The 21,492-nt window shown below is 38.9% G+C and overlaps 2 protein-coding genes across 3 annotated transcripts in view; one reads left to right on the top strand and one right to left on the bottom strand.

Moving 5' to 3' along the window:
* TAF2 (TATA-box binding protein associated factor 2) overlaps positions 1-8,142 on the bottom strand; it is an 81,493-nt gene extending 73,351 nt beyond the window's left edge. For both annotated transcript variants that reach the window (XM_063451108.1, XM_063451109.1), the window contains exon 1: positions 7,876-8,142. In XM_063451108.1, coding sequence (XP_063307178.1) covers positions 7,876-7,928 — 53 coding nt within the window. In that variant the 5' untranslated portion in view covers positions 7,929-8,142. The remainder of the gene's footprint in view (positions 1-7,875) is intronic.
* Positions 8,143-8,429: 287 nt separating this feature from the next.
* Positions 8,430-21,431, top strand: DSCC1 (DNA replication and sister chromatid cohesion 1). Its single transcript, XM_063450268.1, has 10 exons — positions 8,430-8,582; positions 8,985-9,206; positions 11,232-11,400; positions 11,957-12,091; positions 14,816-14,906; positions 16,269-16,407; positions 18,306-18,370; positions 19,041-19,192; positions 20,342-20,490; positions 21,130-21,431. The coding sequence occupies exons 2-10, from the start codon at positions 9,034-9,036 to the stop codon at positions 21,236-21,238; spliced, it is 1,182 nt and encodes a 393-aa protein (XP_063306338.1). The 5' UTR covers positions 8,430-8,582; positions 8,985-9,033; the 3' UTR covers positions 21,239-21,431.
* Positions 21,432-21,492: the final 61 nt, after the last annotated feature.

Here is a 21,492-nt window from a genome sequence, read left to right as displayed (position 1 = left end):
ATTTTTAGGCTTTCTGCAGACGCATCTACCAAAAAATCAGATGCCATCCTGATATTCTTTTATAGCTTTACCGGGTCTTCCTTAGTTTCTCCCGTATAAACTTTTTCTAGTTCTTCCAACCAAAGTCTTTGGGCCTTGGCAACAGATGACCCCGTAATCAAAGCTTTAGCTTGGGCTGCAGAAGATATGAACAACTTTTTTAAGGAGGAGTCAATGCGTTTGTCCATGACATCCTTGAGCCCGCTTGTGTCTCCAATCGGTAAAGTAGTTTTCTTAGAGATTTGAGCAATAGGAACGTCCACTACAGGGACCGTATCCAGCTTACAGTCTTGTTCCGATGCTAAGGAAAAAAGAGTTTTAAAATGTCTAGACAGAAACGGCTTGTGACTAGGGAATTTCCACTCTTTTAAAATCAATTCCTTAATCTGTGGGAGAAAAGGAAACACTTTGGACTTTTTCCCTGTTTCCTCAATTCCAAAAATGCACTGCACTTCTTTAATCAATTTCCCAAGTGCTTCATCTGGGAAGGCAAACTCCTCATCTGAAGAATCACTACCTGAAATTTCCTCATACTCAGAACCACTAGTTACTGAACTAGTATCAGAAGCTTCCCAAGATCTCAGTCTTTTCTTAGCATGTTTTACAACTTGCGAATCTTGGGCAACCGAGGCCTGGACTGACTGTAATGCAGCCGACTGCATATCCACAAATGTTTGCTGCATACTTTGTTGCAACCAGCTGAGGAAAGTAGACATTTCTGTTCTTTTTGCTTCCTCTGAAGCTTCTTTAGAACACACTGAGCAAAGTTTCTTTTTGTAACCATCTGGCATAGGTTGGCTACACACAGAGCTGATTAAATGCTTGGCTTTAGATGAACATTTCCCCTTTTCAGCAACTTTATCCAAATTTTCCGGATTAGACATACTGAAAAGAGAAAACAAAAAAGGGAAAACAATCAAATTTTTTCTCCTTATCGATTCAGGCTATGACCCATTTAATTAAAAACTTAATCAGTCTTACCTTAAATGGCCTGAGAGTGTGTTGGAGGGCAGGTGAGATAACACTCTTTACAACCGATCTGAGAGCTCCTGGCAAACAGAGGTTGCTGCTGGTAAATGCTCATATAAGTCCTGAAACCAAAAAGAACGCCCAGTTCAAATTTGGCGCCTGAATCAAGGTTCGCATTGCGCATGCGCATAGCGCTCCGCGACTCCCTAGTGGAACGCAACGCAACCTGTGTGTGCGTTCCACCGCAGGACTTCCCAGCCGACGCACGCCTGCGTCCTTCGTCAGACCGGCACCTGGCACGGCATTAGACGGCAACATAAAACTTGAGGGACCACGCCGTCCGGCGTGTTAAAGGCTACTTACCCGGACATGAAGGAAGCAGTGCCCCCAGAGCCTCAGCCCTTCTCACCTGCTTCCTGGAGAACCTCCTGTCTAACCTCCCCTGCCGAAGGCAGGCAAAGAACTGGGTATGATCAGGAGGAGCTGCTACTTATGGGAAAGGAGGTAATTAGGGGAGGGTTTAAATGTTTGGAGATTTGCCTGCCTGTTTTTTCCCTCCAGATTGGATATCCCTGTGGTATAAGCACTGCCTCTAATCTGAAGGGAAAAAAAATGTTTAGCGTGAAGAACCACCGTGTCCACGAGCAATACTGAAAAAATCATCTGGGGATGAAAACGACTGAAGCTCTCTGAACCTTTTAGCCGATAAGATGGCCCCCAAGAAGGTGTCCTGGAGAACCCCTTTATGTAAACCCTAAGAACCGCAGGATCCTCAGGCTTCAAGGCCTGGACCTCAAAGCAGAAAACGCCGAAGCCTGCCGAACAAAAAACCAGGAGACATTAAAGCAAGGGTTTTTAGACGAATGAAACACACCAGCAGGGGTGTTCCCAAAATCCCCCCCAAAAAATTCTAACCCTTATCAGAAAGTAGACCTATAAACAGAATATACAGTTGCCAAGCAACATAGCCAAACAAATCTTCTCGCAGACCTAGATGATGAAGAAGAACCCTAGCCGTAGTCAGGCTATTAACCTGAAACTCTACAGAACCACTAGGGTAGATCCCTATATATCATGAGACCGATAGAGCTTTGAACGTTTGGGAATCAGAATCTTTTATGCTCAGCATGGAATAAGAACCAGGATAAGGCTCCGATAGACCTAATTTTATAAGACAACTAGAAAAAAAAAAAAACGTAAGCGGAAGTAAGACACATTACAAAGAGAGAGTTATCCAACACCGAGGGACCTGTACTGAAACAGGAAGTTACTTGGTCGTTGAAAAGTTTGTCAACAGAGCCCTGGCTGGAACAACAATTTTCCACTCCAGAGAGTCAAATTACACGGACATAAGGACCAAACTTCCTAATTCCAAATACCCTCTCTGAGCTCGACGGCTATAACAATCCCTCTGAAAGGGACTACCGAAATATCTACTAGATGAATTTGCACCTCAGCAAGATAACCGCATGCAGGAGAGAGAGAGAGAGCGCCTACACCGGTTCCTCCCTGCCGGTTGATGTACCAACCCTGTACAAGTGTGCGCATGAATATTTACAGCCTTCTGCCGTATCTACGGACTGAAGAGATGAAGGGCGGCAATACACCTTAAAACCCCTGGAATCTGCGGATTTTCCCTTAATCATTACCACGAAACATGAAGGGGATTAAATTTGAGCATCTGTAGCGATCCCCAACCAGAAGACATTAGACGGAAGACAGACTTCCTGAAATGAACTCTATCTAATTTGAAAATTGGATCCGTTACTACCAACACCCCTTCTTCTATGATCGGGGAGAGAAAACAGTGGGATTTCTTTTTTTTTTTTTTTTTACATGTTACGAGATCTAGGGACTCTTATGAATAGGCAATAGAATATATGGATTGCTGGGGAAACGTCGGTCTCAGAAATTTTTCCCTCAGTACGCTCCGTCTGATCTCCAAAAAATTTAAATAACCGCCTTAATATACACAACTGTACTTCTTTAGACAGTACCGAGGTTACACGCTAATCACCTGATACAAGTAACGGAAATTATTAGACAACTGCAATTTCTGAAACGATTGGGGCAGAGGTTAATCCTGTTCTGCAGTGTGTTGAGCAAAAAAAAAAAGAAAAAACTAATAACAAAAACATCTCTGGATCTGGCAGCACCCTGAAAACACATTGTGTGTGTTCGTTAACCGTCCAAATTGCCAGAGATATCAGTAACCTATACTGAATCTTGTATGAACAGAAAGCATACCTACACAACCTATGCCATATACCAGGGTTACGCAACTCCTGTGGAGATGATATAGATATAGATATATGAGCTTCTGTGAAGATGCCATCTCTATACCGTCTAATGAGCATACATCTCCTGGTAACTCATCCATAGAGAAACTAGTGAAGACACATACTGAGGCCCTGTCTTCCCAGTACCTCATACATAAGGCATATAGAGGCTGTTTTTTTTTTTTTTTTTTTTTTAATATATAAAAGGAATATATAGGAGTATATAAAAGGAAATGAACCCTCCTAAAATCGCCTATAGTGGTTACTGAAGTTGAGACCTCACATCAACTCGACAGAGTATATAGTAGATGCATATACTAAGGCTGAGTCCTCAACTAACTCCTAAACAGAGCATGCACGGAGGTTGAGTTCTCATTCCTAACGAATACAGTGCATACAACTAATGAAGCAGAGTCCACACTTCAAACTCGGCATAGAGCATATAGTGGGTGCATCTACTAAGGTCGAGTGGATAACAAAACAATGCGACATAGAGCATCTAGTGGATACATCTAAAGAGGTTCTTGCCCTTATACAAGGACTTAATAGTGTGTACCCCTACGGAGGCTGAGTCATCTTAGACACTCACACACAGAGCATATAGTGGGTACATATACTGTGCACAGCAACTCGTCATAGTGCCTATAGTGAGTGCATATACTGCTCACAGAACTCGTCCGAGCATATCGTGAGTACATTTACTCTCACAGCAACACGTCATATAGCATATAGTGAGTACATAAATTGCTCACATCAACTCGCCGTAGTGCCTATAGTGAGTACATATACTGCTCATAGTAACTTGTCATAGAACATATAGTGGTTACATATACTGTTCACAGCAACACGACAGTGCATATAGAGAAAATATATACTGCTCATAGTAACTCGTCATAGAACATATAGTGGTTACATATACTGTTCACAGCCACTCGTCATAGTGCATATAGTGAGTATATATACTGCTCATAGTAACTCGTCATAGAACCTATAGTGATTACATATACTGTTCACAGAAACACGTCGTAGTGCATATATTGCATACATCTTCTGCACACAGCAATTCGTCATCGTGCATATAGTGAGTACATATACTGCTCACAGCAATTCGTCATAGTGCATATAGTGAGTACATATACTGCTCATAGTCACTCGTCCTAGAACATATAGTGGTTACATATACTGTTCACAGCAACTCGTCATAGTGCATATACTGCATACATCTTCTGCACACAGCAATTCGTCATAGTGCATATAGTGAGTACATATACTGCTCACAGCAATTCGTCATAGTGCATATAGTGAGTACATATACTGCTCACAGCAATTCGTCAGAGCATATAGAGAGTACCTATACTGCTCACAGCAATTCATCATAGTGCATATAGTGAGTACATATACTGCTCACAGCAATTCGTCATAGAGCATATAGAGTACCTATACTGCTCACAGCAATTCATCATAGTGCATATCGTGGGAACATATACTGTTCACAGCAAATCGTCATCTTCGTCCTCTTCTTACCTCGTGGCTTCACACTTTGCAAATGAAGTGTCTAAACTTTTACAGAGATCATTTTGAAGGAAAGATTAATTCACCTTACCTCAAAATGCCTCTGAACCGTGTGGGGGGTTGGTGACACGGCGTACCACTTCTGGCAAGCATCCATGCTGTCAGTGGGTACTGCACAGCTTCGTCTAAGCCGAGCATCAAACTTGGCTCTTTTTTTTTTTTTTTAAATAAAGTTTCGGCATGCGCACCACCGGAAACTTTTGGTGGAACGCATCACCTCCCGGGCGTGCGTTCCACCGCTGTGCGCAGGTCATCAAGACCGCCTCCAGAAAGTATTCGCCGGAACCTTCTCGGCATAAAAGGCAATGTATCCATTTGCTCCGTAACCATAACGGAGGTAGCATGGTCTCTCAGCTAACCGCCCGGGCAGCTCTCGGACCGAAATCCCCCAGACCAGCAGCCTGTGTGTCTCACCCTCCAGATGCTGTGTCCTTCCCTCTTGGGACAAGAAAGGAAACTGAGGTTGGTTTTGCCGGATAGCCCTTTTTATAGGGCAAGGGGGAGGGGTTTTGTTGATTTAATTAAGCTTGTTAAGATGCTTGTCCACAGGAAGAAGCAAAACCCACAGGTACTGCCACCATATGACAGAAAAAAATCTGCGACCCACATAAACTTAAACCTTGTTTATTTGGCCCGTGCTAGCCTTTGAGTTTGACATGCTTGGTATACAGCCATACAGTGGATTAAGTACTTGGGGGGAGGTGGGCAATGGTATTGTAGATCTACAATTTCCATGATGCTTTGCGAGACCTGAGGCTGGCAGAGCACCATGAGAGTCGCAGTTGTAAAAGATCTGGGGGTCTGTCCTTCTTTGTGGCTGCTTTTACACATACAGATCTAGTTACTACGTCTGCCTTCTCACTCACAGATCTTGTTACTACAGCAATATTAGAGGGTTATTATAGCATATTGTACAGTTATTACAGCCATATCAGATTGTTATTACATCCCTATTGTAGCCATATAGGAGGGTTATTACAGCCATATTGTAATCTTATTACAGCCATATTGTACAGTTATTACAGCCATATCAGAGTGTTATTAAAGCCATATTATAATATTATTACTGCCATATCAGAGGGTTATTACAGCCATATTGTACAGTTATTACAGCTATATTATAATGTTATTACCGCCATATCAGAGTGTTATTATAGCCATATTATAATGTTATTACAGCCATATTATAATGTTATTACTGCCATATCAGAGTGTTATTATAGCCATATTATATTGTTATTACAGCCATATCAGAGTGTTATTATAGCCATATTATAATGTTATTACTGCCATATCAGAGTGTTATTATAGCCATATTATAATGTTATTACAGCCATATCAGTGTTATTATAGCCATATTATAATGTTATTGCAGCAATATCAGAGTGTTATTATAGCCATATTATGTTATTACAGTAATATCAGTGTTATTATAGCCATATTATAATGTTATTACAGCCATATCAGATTGTTATCACAGCCCTATGTGAGGATACTTATAGTTTATAGTATAATGTTATTACAGCCATATCAGATTGTTATTATAGCCCGTGACCACCTCCTGTCCGTTGTCCGCACTCGTGCGGCCAACTTGCGCTTGCAGGACTTCTCGCGGGCGGCTCCCTTCCTATGGAATAGCCTGCCTACCGCCATCAGACTCTCCCCTAGTCTTGCATCTTTTAAGAAGTGCCTTAAAACCCATCTCTTTAGGAAAGCTTATGGCCTCCAAGACTAACCCCGACCTCACATACCTGTCTCTTGCCCTCTCCTAAAGGGCAGCCCACCTTATTTGATTGCAAATTCCTGTCCTAATGTGTTTTACACCGCACCTCCTATAGAATGTAAGCTCGATTGAGCAGGGTCCTCTTCAACCTATTGTTCCTGTAAGTTTATTTGTAATTGTCCTATTTATAGTTAAATCCCCTCTCATAATATTGTAAAGCGCTACGGAATCTGTTGGCGCTATATAAATGGCAATAATAATAATAATAATAATAATAATGTTATTACAGCCATATTATAATGTTATTGAGGCCCTATGTGAGGATACTTATAGTTTATATTGTAATGTTATTACAGCCATATTATAATGCTATTACAGCCCTATGTGAGGCCCTATGGGAGGATACTTATAGTTTATATTGTAATGTTATTACAGCCATATTATAATGTTATTATAGCCCTATGGGAGGATACTAATAGTTTATATTGTAATGTTATTACAGCCATATTAGAATGTTATTATAGCCCTATGGGAGGATACTTATAGTTTATATTGTAATGTTATTACAGCCATATTATAATGCTATTACAGCCCTATGTGAGGATACTTATAGTTTATATTGCAATGTTATTACAGCCATATTAGAATGTTATTACAGCCCTATGTGAGGATACTTATAGTTTATATTGTAATGTTATTACAGCCATAGTATAATGTTATTATAGCCCTATGTGAGGCCCTATGGGAGGATACTTATAGTTTATATAGTAATGTTATTACAGCCATATTATAATGTTATTATAGCCCTATGTGAGGATACTTATAGTTTATATTGTAATGTTATTACAGCCATAGTATAATGTTATTGAGGCCCTATGGGAGGATACTGCTAGTTTATGTTGTAATGTTATTACAGCCATATTAGGATGTTATTACAGCCCTATGTGAGGATACTTATAGTTTATATTGTAATGTTATTACAGCCATATTAGGATGTTATTACAGCCCTATGTGAGGATACTTATAGTTTATATTGTAATGTTATTACAGCCATAGTATAATGTTATTGAGGCCCTATGGGAGGATACTTATAGTTTATATTGTAATGTTATTACAGCCATAGTATAATGTTATTGAGGCCCTATGGGAGGATACTTATAGTTTATATTGTAATGTTATTACAGCCATATTATAATGTTATTGAGGCCCTATGGGAGGATACTTATAGTTTATATTGTAATGTTATTACAGCCATAGTATAATGTTATTGAGGCCCTATGGGAGGATACTTATAGTTTATAAGGCCGCGGGCTCTCGAAGCCCTTGTCTCCTTTCTTTCTGTTCATGGTGCCGGCTCTTTGTTCCGCTCTGTCCCCCCGGGTTTGTTACTGAGATCGTTCGCAGCCTGGCCCCAACCACCAGCCCCTCGGGGGGCCCCCGCTGCCCGGGCCGTGTGGCCCCGTTGCTATGGTGACACACAGCTGTAACAGCGGAACCAGCCCAATCCAAAGTTTCCAGGAACATCCACTCCGGCCCTTCCGCTTTCCGCCAGGGCACCTCTCGCGAGATCACATGGCTGCGAGACGGAGATCCCGTGCGTCCCCAGAGCGTGACGAGGGCACGAGGCCGCCATCTTTACTGTTGGCACACAGTTCAAAGCACGGAGAATCGAAGTGTAGCCTTTTTTTTTTTTTTGAGAGACAGACACCGTTTAATAGAATACCGGCAAAAATAAAACAACGAAAAAAAGAAAATGTAATTCCTTTAACGTTAGACTGCGCACTGCATTTCCCGTCATGCTGTGCGGCCCTGAAGGCGGGAAAACGCAAAGCACTCGGGCTGTCCTGACAGATCGTGAGCGGCTCACTCGCTGTTGGGGTGGGGGGCGTGGCTTCCTGTGTGGCGGGAAGCTGTGCAGGCTGTCTGCGGTAACCATGGTAACAGCCGGCGGTTCTCCCCCGTGTCCCGGTGATTAGGAGCTGCCGTGGCTCGTACAGGGAGTAAGTAACCGCCATTGTCCCCTTCCCACGGAGCATCACTCCCAGCCAGTGGGTAATAGACGTTATAGAGGGAGTCAATAAACTGGAAGCTGGGCATTTAACCGGCCCACAATGCTCAGCCAGCCATGGCAGTCTGTGTCTAACATTATAGAGTGGCTTTAAAACCAGCCGAGTAGGAACAAATTGACTGTTTTGCCCTAAAATTGTGAAATTACTGGTTTGCTCACACAGTGTATAGCAGTTTTTAATAAAACATTTGAAAAAGTGGAAAACTCTGTTATTTTATTATTATTATTATTGTTATTTATAAAGCGCCAACAGATGCCGCAGCGCTGTACAATTATTCTATGTTGAATACGGTTGCACATGTCCACTAACGTGCCTCTATTGTGTCTGTCACAGCAGTGTTCCGATATTGGGTCTCACATCAAGGCAAAGAATCCGGGATCCAATGGACCGGACACGGGAAGAAGTGGCGGCCACTTTGCAGATCGCGAAGGTAAACGCAGAGGACTTCCGCAGCACGGTGCATTGCCTTTCGTTCAATCATGCCTTTAATTCTGGGGACTACAGTCTGATGGAGCTGGACGATGCCCTGTGCAAGGAGATTGAGGCTGGTGGCAGGTAGGCAGAATATATATATATATTGTATAAACACGTTTTTACATTATCCATGCACCTGCAGCCTCACTGCTCATCCTTAGACCTAGATGGTACGTTTATTCACAGGAAATTTCCACTAATTAAATCTACATGGGAAAAACTGAGGCTGAAAAAAATGGCTGATCTGCAAAGAAATCTCCAACTCGGCTATCGTCACAACTGGCTATTAACACTAATTTTTGCCATTCAGGTTCAGTTAAAAAAAAAATTGTAGTTTATTTTTTTCCCACTCTCTCATCCAATAGTGTGTAGTGTTAATGTAACAAGCATGTGGTGTGTGTGTGTGTGTGTGTGTGTGTTGTCTGTGTTATGGGCAAATGCAAATATTACAAATTTTAGGATGAAATGTTGTATTTCTTAAACTGTGTACTTTGTCTTTAAGATATATTGCAAACTGACTAGGTGTTAGAAATGGAACATATATTGTTTTTCATAGATGTTTCTTTAAGCAATAACCTCAGTGCATAATATGTTTGCGCCATTTTGTCCCAGACGAATTACAATAACAATAATGCATAAACAAGCTTCTATGACTCTTGCAGTACCCAATATACTGTGGTAACCTTAATAGATAAGGATGTCCAGACTTTAAGATGCCATCTTGAACTAAGTCAGGAAAATTTCCATGACGTATGCACCCTTTAGTAATGACCTTGTATGTTTGCCAAATTAAGGGAGGTCCTAAAATGAATAAAGTAAAAAGTGTTACTTTTTCATATATGAACTACGGTAACCCTAAAATGTTGACACCTAAGGTATAAATAGGTGTACTTTTAAAATGTTAATACAGAGGAGAGACTTGGAGACAGACGTTGCTCCATCTTAAAATGACAGAGATGCTGACATGATGACATGTTCAGAAGGGTATGTTAACCTATTAATGGTCTTTGTAAGCATTTCATTTCATCTTAGAAACTCTGCTATAATGGATTTTATATGTCTATATTTATATTTTTATATAATAGATATCTAAAAGACAAAACTATTGCTTCCAAGACAATCCTTATTTTATATTGTATTCTCAATTATTTATATATTTTAAATAGAGGATCTCTTACACTAACTATATAAAATTATAGCTAAGATATCTGTCTGGTTAGCCCTACTAAGTTCTATGCTTTAAGACATTATAGTGGTAAATAAGGGAACCAGCCGCGGTTACACCTGAATATAATTTGCATGCGTGTGGTATGGGCTGGCAGTATGTATTGTGTGGGGTGTGCTGTATGTTCCAAGCATCTGGCAATACAAACTTCACATCCCTGGATTATACAGTTATGTGAAAGTCTCTACAGCCACTGATTGTAGAGCACATGTATGAGATTTGCAGCAGAAACAATACAATCTGCGGATACAGAGGGATTGGGGACCTAAGCAGGTCGTTTCTTTTTAAACTAACTAGATATTCCCTAACAAATGTCATGTTTAGGTGCCTGTAGTGTCCCACCTAAAGGGACATGCCAGACCCCTAAATCACTTTAGCTTGCTGAAGTAGTTTGTGTGAAGATTGTGTCTTCTTATTTCATTTTACAAAGAGTTCAGTAGAAATTGGCACTTGTATAAAATATCCTTGTTACACCGCTCAGTTGTCAGACAACCGTTTCTGTTATTTCCTTGTTGCTTAGCTCATTGGAACTAAACTCATTAGCCAGAAATTGTCCTTGTTGAGCTGTATTGGGAAGTCTGATTGTTTAGAAGGGTAAGGGCAAAGGTATCAGACAAGAGACCTGCAGATTTTGCAAGCTGTTTTTAGATATGTCCCCAATTACATGATACATATACAAGTTAATTTGAGGTATATCTACTAAACAGAGATAATAAAAAAAAAATGATTTGGGCAGTGACATGTCCCTATAGAATAACTATACACCATTACTGGGTTTGCTGTAAGAAGATCATACTTACAGCGCCATAGAAAAAAAGTATATGCTGCATAATGCCACTTGTGTTTTTAATAATAAAGTTCACCTTTTGATTTTTTTGTAGTCTTGTCATTCGAGGGGAGAAAAGTGATCATGCTGTTCTTTGTAGTGAAAGCAAAACCTACGATCTTAAAATCGCAGATACGTCCAACTTGCTTCTCTTTATTCCTGGATGTAAAACCCCCGACCAGTTGCTTGTTGATCAACAGGAACTAAATGTTGTTCGATGTGAGGTAAAGTATATGTGCAGAGAACCTGGCTTTTCAATGATTTATATTTGAATTTAATGGTTGCACACTGACACAGCATGGAAAGTTCCTGTATTTGACGTGTTTGATATTATGGGTGTCTCTTTTAATGGGCTTGAATTTATTGATTAGATTGTCCACTGTGACCCAACGCATGATTAATGTTTCAAATTGTATAAGCTGTGCTCAGTGGACTACGTTTATATGCTTTTATGTCCTGGCATGCTATTCAAACTGTTTGAGCTAACTTTTATTGTTGTATTTTGCACATTCATTTATGAGAAGTGTTTAACATTAGTTAATTTAGATACTGTCCCTCATGTTATCTGTAAATAGCATTGGTTCCATTCTTCATTTTTTTTAAAGAAAATTACAATGAATATTTCGCATACTCGTCATTTTCGTCTTTTGTTGTTCTCAGGAATATGCCACATAAATATATACCACACTTGCAATTATACTTTATATTAATCTTTTGCTAAGAAATATGCTCTTTAGGTAATTTAGAATGCATACATGCTTACCCAGCTACATGTTTCAGATTGCTGGTTTCTCTAACCATTACTGGGAACTTCGAAGATGCCGACCAAAGCTGAAAAAATTGAAGAAACTTCTGATGGAAAATACTTATGACGGACCAGAAAATCAGGGTAATGGAGACAACGACACTTCATTGGTGAGAAATTAACAAAGGGTTGCTTAAGTTGTTGATATTAGATTTTTGTTACATTGACAGCCTTTGATGTTTGCATATGGTGTGCATTTGTCTAGGTAAGTTAGCTTACCTAGACAAATGCACACTGTATGATTAATACATTGAAAAAATGACATTTAAAATTGATAGGAAGAAATTACAGGAATACTCTGTAAATAATTTAAATAACTATAATTAAAGGGACACTATAGTCACCAGAACAACTACAGCTTGTTAAATTTGTTCTTGTGAGTAGAATCATTACCTTCAGGTTTTTTTGCTGTAAACACTGTCTTTTCAGAGAAAATGCAGTGTTTACATTACAGCGTAGTGATAACTTCACTGGCCACTCCTCAGATGGCTGTTGGAGATCCTTCCTGGGTCATGGCTGCCTAAAATGCATCCAGACATTCCCTCTGCATGCATACACTGAACTTTCCTCATAGAGATTCATTAATTCAATTCATCTTTATGAGGAGATGCCGATTGGCCAGGGCTGTATTTGAATCACGCTGGTTCTTCCCCTGATCTGCCTCCTTGTCAGTCTCAGCCAATCCTATGGGGAAGCACTGTGATTAAATCAGGCTACCACTTCTGATGATGTCAGCAGACTGCTTGTTTTTCTGAGTCTAACAGCATGCAGAGTTACAGCTTCAGGCTTAAATACAGTAAGATTTATACTATATTTATGGAGGCATGATGGGCCATGGGGCGCTAGATAGTGGTTTTAACACTATAGGGTCCAGAGGGTCAGGAATACATGTTTGTTCTCCTGACCCTATTGTGATCCTTTAAATTTAGTTATTTATAAAGTTAAAGGGACACTCTAGGCACCCGGACCACTTCATCTCATTTGAGTGGTCTGGGTGCCTTGGCCCTCTACCCTTAACCAAGTTTGTCAAAACACTGTGGTTTTTGCTAAACCGCAGTGTTTTGATTAAATTGAAAATCCCACCTCCAGCTGCCTTCTCTTACCTAGCCGCTAGATGGTGCTTCCGCATCCATAGGAGAGGAAAGGTGAGTTACGACGTGCGACGCCCCCACGCACTGTATGAGGACGTCGCACATCACGTGGGTCTAATGCAGCTTCGCAAGGGGATTCAATGAATCTCTGCGTGAAGCGTGCGAGGGGCGGGGCGCTGCGTTAGATGCGCATGCGCTCTTGCTTCCCAATGAGTATGAGCTCATTGGCGGAGGGAAGGAGAGTGGGTCAGCTGATCGGATGACGCGGAAGGGGGTGTAGACGACGGAGGATGGATGTGTGACGCGGCGCTGGAAATAAGGTAAGAATTATAATATTTATTGAAGTTTATATGTCTTGCAAGGGGGGTTACAGAGGTGCAGGGGATGGGTAGAATTTAGTTTGGGAGGAAAATAAGCTGTATTTTCGGTGAGTAGAGTTTCCCTTTAATGTAATTTTTCCTTTTTTTTTTTTTTTTTTTTAAGCTTGTCATTGTTAGGTCTCCCTGTGAAAGCTGAATAATTATGTTAAACTCAATGTTCATTCAGTACTATCCTAGTCTCAGCACTGCATCCTCTTTAGGCAGTAAGATTATCATAATGCACAATCTCTGCTTAGTCCTATGAGAATTCAACATGAATTTCAAATTTAAGGTCCAAAATAGCTGAACTGAGAACACAACTAATTTTGGAGATTTTTTTTCTTTTCCAATTCTGTTACGTTGGCCTTAATTTTGAAATTTAATTTGAATTCCCAGCCATTTTCACTATAGTGAATAACCTTGATAGAGACGATATAGGGTTCTACTGGGCATTAACGGCTTGTGCTCAACCAATTGGATGTTTCTCCTAGAGCATTAAATCCAGTGCTTCTATATGAGAAGCATTCAGCGACATGCTGTGCAAGAGGATGCAGATTGTAAAGACATTAAATTATTTAAAGTCTTTTCTAGCAAAACACACTGCAGAATATTACATATTCTAGGCTTATGTGTCATTGGTTGTCTGGTTGAATATAGGACAGATGGGGTGAATAGGTCATGTCTTTCTTTGTATAATTATGTATGTATGTTCGTTCAGATTTGATTGGTTTAAGCACACAAGACCGACTTTATCACACGCATCCTTTATATTAACTTGAGTTAGGGTGTAGTTGTGTTCCATTTTCCACATCAGCTCTCTAGAGAAAGATCTCTCCTGAACTTTTTCTTTTGAAACATCAAGCTATGTTTAAATATGTATTTGTATTTATTTAGCAGTAATAAATATACTTAAAATAAGAAGTCAGATGTGTGGTTTATAATTTTGGGGAATTTCCAGGAGTGTTTGAATATATATCAGATTAGTTTTATTCATTTTTTTATTTCTCTGAAATGGCAATGCTTACGTTTGTTAGGACAGGGGTAGCATCTAGGCTTCAAAACCACTGCATTAAACTGTAGTGGTTTTGGTGCTTAGTGTCCCTTTTAAACAATTACACACATTACTCCTAGATGTTATCACCATCTAATGTGTAGATTAAGAAGATATTGACCTGTAGATACCGCCACATACCCCCTTTTCTATTGTACAAGAATGTAACCTTTGGGGCCGAATTATCCAAACTGGGGAAAAATCTCCAATTCGTGCAGCTTTCCTGCTATGTTTTAGTCTAAAATGTGCGTTGTTCTTGCCATTTGTGGTCTAGTCCATTTTTTATGATTCACATTTCACATATATTTTTTTCTCTTTTAATGTTTATATTAGTATACCACAGATGATCTATTGAATCAAATTCAAGCCAGCAACGAAGAGTTGTTAGAGCACTTGAAAGTTATACATGCGTGTAATATTAAAGGTATGTTTGTTGCTGCCCTATTTTATAACAATCCTTGAATATTGCATTAACACCTTTTTATTAAGCTTCTGTTTTGGTCTAATGTAAGAGTATTCTCTAAAGAACTTTGAAAAGTATTATATAAAAATAATATTAATATTCTTATGCTGTCTGCTTTTTGTGGCTGTATACAAAACCTGTTGAAGACCCCTAAGACTTAATGAGATAAACTAATCTTGTAATCAAATAGCAGTTTTTTTTGTTTTTAAATAAAATCTAGCCCGTAATGATTTGTCTGTACCAGAGCCTGTGTTAAGTCAGGTGAAAAAAAGGTATTTTTGCATGACATTTGAGCCGCGATGCAGGCCCATAGACTGAGTATATTGTGCTTAACTCCTTAAGGACCAAACTTCTGGAATAAAAGGGAATCATGACATGTCACACATGTCATGTGTCCGTAACGGGTTAAATGGTAATTAGAGTTTACACATGATGGGATTTGTTTTCACTTATACTGTTAAAAAAAAAAAAAAAAAAAAAAAGCATCCATATATTTTATGAATCAAAACTGTAAGGAGGGGGTAACCACATAAATGGTTTCAAATCTCAACTGAACTTTGTGAATTATGACAGTTATGCAGTGTTTCATCTATGGATTATGCTATCTAAATGAATCTGCCAATTATAGTTAAATAAAAAAACACAAATCTATTAATTCAAAGTTGAAACCAAGCTTTAAAGTTTGACTTTACATGTAGCCTGTGTAGTTATGACACGCAAATTCGTGAAGCGTTCCATATTTTTTTTTAGGTTAACACAGTAAAGGAGTTTAAGCATGCGTGGGATAGGCATAAGGCTATCCTAACTATAAGATAAGGGCAGGGACTAATGAAAGTATTTAGAAAATTGGGCAGACTTGATGGGCCGACTGGTTCTTATCTGCCGTCACATTCTATGTTTCTATAACTGGCCTCTTATCTTATCTGCTCTGAAAGCACAATCATGGGAACTATGGGAGATAATGCATGGACACTCTAAACACATAACCACTATAGTAAACAGTACAATAAGAAGGGGTTATGATGCAAGATGTCTTTGGATGTAGTCCTTTTCTGAGTTTTTTGTCCAAACTGTGATTGGTTTCACTTTCTCATTATCCATGGAAATCTGTGCCTTTACACTGTGCTCTCAGCTTGTCATTAATATCCCAATTTGTGTTGATGAATTTTGACATTTAGTCTTTAGAGAAATTCTAGGTGCTTGCACATTCCCCATTCTGTCGCATTCAACATTTTCTTAGTAATCCTGTGTGATAAATACTGCCTCTTTGGAAAAAAAATGATAAGGAATAGCCTATTTATTTTGTATTAATCTGCGTTACAGGTTTTTGGAGAATTCTTGATTTTGATTATGAAATGAAGATTCTTAACCATGTGACTCAGCTAGTTGATTCTGAGTCGTGGTCGTTCAGTAAAGTTCCTTTAAATGAATGTCTTCAGGAGTTGAGACCCCTGGAGCCAGAGTCAGTATATTATTTTTTTGTCAATTTATTTATTTGTTTTTTTTCCAGTGCATTCCCTTTCCCTTTGTTAAAAAAAATTAAAAAAAGCAATTAAATTCAAAGATAATGCAGTGCTTAGACAGTAACCTCTCTGCAGTCAGCGCTCCCTCTGATGAAGTCATTAATTCCGATGCCTTCTGTCCAGTTCAGTGCTTCTGATAGCATTTGGGAGCATGTGCGGAAACTGTCACTCTTCATTGAGCCGATGTTGTTTCTTTATTGTCCTCACGTGATGGCCTATATAACATTGTGAATCACGTATTTGCTTTGTTTTCATTATTTGTGTATTCTGTATGTGGAAAACCTACAGAAACATATTCTCATTCGCGTACAATCTTTGTTGTCTTGTCTTCTGTTTTTCATATAAAAAATAAAAAGTCAAGGGGAATGCATATTTTATGTTATTATTTTTGCACAGTTCTCTCTGATAAGAAGTTAACTAGCTTTAGTATGAGCTAAAATGTAATTTTATATAGCTTAATTTAGTAAATCTCCAAATGATCACATCCTGCTGGTAAAGAGCTCTTAGTGTGAACTTATAGACAATAGATGATTATTTATATAGTACCAATAATTTCCACAGCGCTGTACAATGTTGACAATGTTCCATTTAATAGTATTTTTCCTTCCTTGTATGGTGAGAGCCCACAAGCCATGACATATGGGATAAAGTTCTTCCCTATTTGAGAAGGTAGAAAGACCCATGAAACAATGCTCCATTACTCTACTTCCTCTTTTGCCCCTCCTATAGAATCCCCAGTTCTGTTTCTGCATCAAAGGAGGAAGGTGAAATCTTGAAGGAAGTAAGACTACTTATTTTTTACAAGCAAGAATTTGTAGGTGTTTCATCTCAAGGAACAACCGTTCCTCTTGCTAAGTCCTTTATGTCCCAGGGGTTGACTGATCAGTGAAGTTTTTTTTTATATTCAATGTCATCCAATGATGCCTTCACATGAAGGTCCCTTGGGTTGGTGCCCTTTGTGGATGGCTGGGCTTGAGCTTCAGATGATGCATATCCTCTCTGGAGGCACATCCGATAAGTGCCAGTAATGCTATTTTTATGACCTCCCAGGTTATGCTGTCCTCTGTAGATCACCCTAGGGCAGGGGTAGGCAACCTTTGTCACTCCAGATGTTGCATACTACATATCTCTTTATGTTTTGCCAGCATTATGGCTATAAGACCATTATAGGGAATGCTGTCCATAACATCTGGAGTGCCGAATGTTGCCTACCCGTAATCTAAATGAGTGACATTGGAGGCCCACTTGTTATTTCTCTTTTTTCCCCAAGTCTGTGCTTTTGAGCAGTGTTACAGGGATGCAACCTGTTTCAGGGGCGCTCAGTTGATTTGTATGTGTGTGTATGTATGTATATATGTATATATGTATGTATGTGTGTATATATATATATATTTTCATTCCGATGCCTTCTGTCCATTTTTTTTTTTTTTTTTTCTTTTTTCTGACCTAAGTCTTCCCTCTATCCAGGTCACACGGCAGGACACTATCCAGGTTTACAGTGTCCTTCAGTCACAGTTGACAGGCTCCTGCCAGTTTCTTGAATTATAAAGTTCAAAGGTTTTACAGAGACTAGAACATTTCTAGCAGATCCCTATTCACAAATACTGTTTATCACTTGGAGGTCCAACAGATTATTTTGATAGGTTTTTCTCTTCGCTTTACAAAGTTATTTTTCCAGATTAGAAATACAGAATATTAATTTAACAAATTTACAAATCTTACACTGTTTTTTTGTTTGCTTTTCTTCACAAGCATAAGTATGGACAACTGCTAATTAAAGTTCCAACTGTTAATTACTTGGTCTATTTAACACTGCTTTCTGGTTTTATTTTGCAAGGGAAATGATTGAGCACTGTCTAAACTGCTATGGCAAGAAGTTTCAGGAGGATGGTAAGATCAATTGTGTGTTGTTTATTTTATCATCTTTTTCAACACTATTCCATTCCTATGGATCTTTGCATTTTTCCCCTCTCCGTCCTTTAGGAGATGTTTTTTTTGTCCTAGAGTTACATGTAAATAGCACAACTTGGGGATATCTTGTCATGCTTATAAATTTCAAGTTATCATTATTTTCTTTTGACATGTATATATTTTGACAATCAAAGTTTGAATTGCAAAACAAAGTAGGTTTGGCTACTTACCACGTGATAAAGATGAAATTCCATAATTATTTAATGGAATATGTTTGAGCCATTATTATTATGTAGGTCTCTGTGGGACTTTGGTTGTATAATTGTTGCTCAATATCGTCTTCTTGAAGGAACACGCCAAACACCATAACCACTGTAGCCAAGTGAGTCAAAAGCTTTTGCTTAGGAGCTTCTGTTCGCTCTCCTGAACTATGCGCTGCACCATCAGGCTTGGCTCTGAGCGTAGAACTTTTAGCTAGAGTACAGGCAGGGTGGGCCTTGCTGTAATTGGTTTGGTGCTTGGATTATTTATTTATTAAATCTAATTTTGAATTAAGAACTGGCTCCAATTCAATGGTTGCCATAGTCTCTGTATTCTAGAGAGTATCCGGACAGAGTTAAATGTGAGTTTTATTTTAACTTGATCTTTTTCCTGTTTTTAGATGTCTATTTTGCCCTCAATGAGGACAAAATATGCAGAGCTACAGCCCAAATGCTCCTCCAGAATGCAGTAAAGTTTAACCTTGCTGAATTTCAGGAAGTGTGGCAGCAGAGCGTCCCAGAAGGCATGATGACTAGGACTGACCAATTAAAGGCAGGTTACTTTTCTGTTTTCGTTTGTATAATTCACGAACCTAAAGCAAATGTGAACTTAACATTAATATCACAGTATCATTCTACAAGATGCTGCCTCATTTTACTATGTCGTACAAGAACAGACTAGATCAAACACCAATATAGAGTGATGTTTAAATAAAATTCACTTATCGCTAATAAATACAAAGCAGTTTCCTCTCAGGATATTCCAGACTGTATCCTGTACATAAGATTTTGCCAAACAAGAGTATAGAGGATATAGCTGACCACCTACAGATGGAGGACAAAATAATACAATAGTGTAATACAGTTAAAACAAATATTAATGCACGCCAGATTACAACGCACTCACAAGATTCAAGAGTATAGTATCACCTCAGAGTGCCTGCCCTTAGATAGTTTGGGGGGGTATATCCAAGGATCCTTCTCCTCTGATGCTATCACCACCATGAATTGGAAGGTAAGACCCAGGGAGTGGTTGGATGAAATGCTTGGCTTTATTATACTAATAACAAATGTAAATACTTGCTATTGACTGCCAATTATTTGTAGCAAATCTCCACGCTCTGATGCTTCCTTCAGGTACATCCCGTTCAAAAACGTCTCCGGAAATGCTGGTTTTCCCATAGGTTTTCGTGGAACATTAGTGTGCCTCCCAATAAAATCATGCAGAAAAAGCCTCACACATGGCATGGAGCACCTTTTTATGTTTTTAATGAATGACGGAAATACCCATGGACAAGTGAATAGAAGTCGCCAGCAGCTTCTATTTACTCACTCTGATGGTCATTATCTTTTATTTCCTGGAATTATTGAAATACATTTGCCTTACTCCATACGTTCAATTAAGTGTTTTCAGACACAACAAGCATGGATGTCGGTCTATAAAATGGACTTTGAAGCTTATGTCAGGGGGTAGGTGGGTCAAAGTCAGTTTAGAGTGTCTTCCTGATACAAATATGAATGATGTATTTATTTTTTACTCTCCATTTTGCTTGTTTACTGGTGCTGTAATATATTGTGAGTATTTACAGGAGTTGTATAACCTGGATGGATTGCATAACTTTTAGTTTTTGTAACAGAAAGTAGATAACAGTAGGTCTTCCATATCCTCTCCACTTTCTTAAAAAAAAATCTGATCTTTCAGGGTTTGGCCTTGGTGGATCGAACATCTAGACCAGAGACTATCTGTCTGTTGAAAACTGAGGACTTACCAGAAGACACCCAGGAGCGGTTTAACAGCTTATTTACTATGAGAGAGAAGTGGATGGAAGCGGACATCGCTCCATATATAAAGTAAATAATTGATATGTTTGTGAATCAGTTACCTACTCATTTAGAATCTTCAGGATTAACCCTGCAGATCAGTTTTTCCAATACCCGAGCTCTCAATTTCTGCATAAAATCTCCCCTACCCCACTCAACTGGCCTTGAGGTGGTAGAAGTGATAATTAAAGAAGATCCTACCTGCTTTAATTACCATAAACATTGGCTGGAGTGTAGCATGGGCTGCTTACTGAACAAACCTGATTAATCAAGGAATTGTTCATTTTAGGATGCATTTGGCCCTTCTATTGTTCATTTTTAATTTTCTTTTCTTTGTGTGACAGGTATACTCTTGTTATATTTGCCTTTAATAATATGTATGTTGCTACTTGGTTCAAGTTATATTTACTCCACCATACCAAAGTTCTCAATAAGTGAATTTTGATAGTCAATTGGTTGTGATGAATAAGCAAAAGCTGAAAGGACAAGGTCGGTAATTTGCCCATGAATTCTTGATAACATAAGAACACTCATTTGTCTACTTCTATAAGGCAGACGCTGCCCCTATGATGTCTGCATATGTTTGTTGCATTGTATCTATTTATGCCTTTCTTTTGATGCACAGTACATTTTTATCATCTGTGACTGATTTTCTCTGTTATTTTCTAGGGACCTGTGCGGGGAGAAGCAAACCATCGGAGCACTGTTGACTAAATATGCCCGGTGTTCTGTTCAGAATGGTATTAAATTATATAATTCCAGGCGGCCAATTTCATAAATTCATTCTGTGGAATATGTATGTACATTTTATATGAAAATGTTTACTATTTTCTATTAGTTGGCAACAAATTGGGGTTAATTAAATTGGTAATTTTGAGGAACCGAAAAGGGGATTGCACATATTAGGCAAAAATATATAACGGGGAAAAAAAGACTCCTTTTTCAACTCGGCTAGGCTATTTTAGCCTTTTTTTCCACTTCTGTGCAATTCCAAGTTTAGGAAATAAACCTCATGTAAATGTCACTGCATTT

The sequence above is a fragment of the Pelobates fuscus genome, chromosome 4 (assembly GCF_036172605.1).
Source record: "Pelobates fuscus isolate aPelFus1 chromosome 4, aPelFus1.pri, whole genome shotgun sequence".
NCBI lineage: Eukaryota > Metazoa > Chordata > Amphibia > Anura > Pelobatidae > Pelobates > Pelobates fuscus.
Note: the sequence above shows the minus strand (reverse complement) of the source record. Positions and strands in the feature narration are given on the sequence as shown.

What these genes read in the sequence shown, in the direction of transcription:
- DSCC1 (XM_063450268.1), top strand. Translation starts at nt 9,034, where the DNA reads ATGGACCGGACACGGGAAGAAGTGGCGGCCACTTTGCAGATCGCGAAG. An exon ending in TAAATGTTGTTCGATGTGAG is followed by an intron (nt 11,401 to 11,956) that starts GTAAAGTATATG and finishes TACATGTTTCAG; the next exon opens with ATTGCTGGTTTCTCTAACCA. An exon ending in ACATGCGTGTAATATTAAAG is followed by an intron (nt 14,907 to 16,268) that starts GTATGTTTGTTG and finishes TCTGCGTTACAG; the next exon opens with GTTTTTGGAGAATTCTTGAT.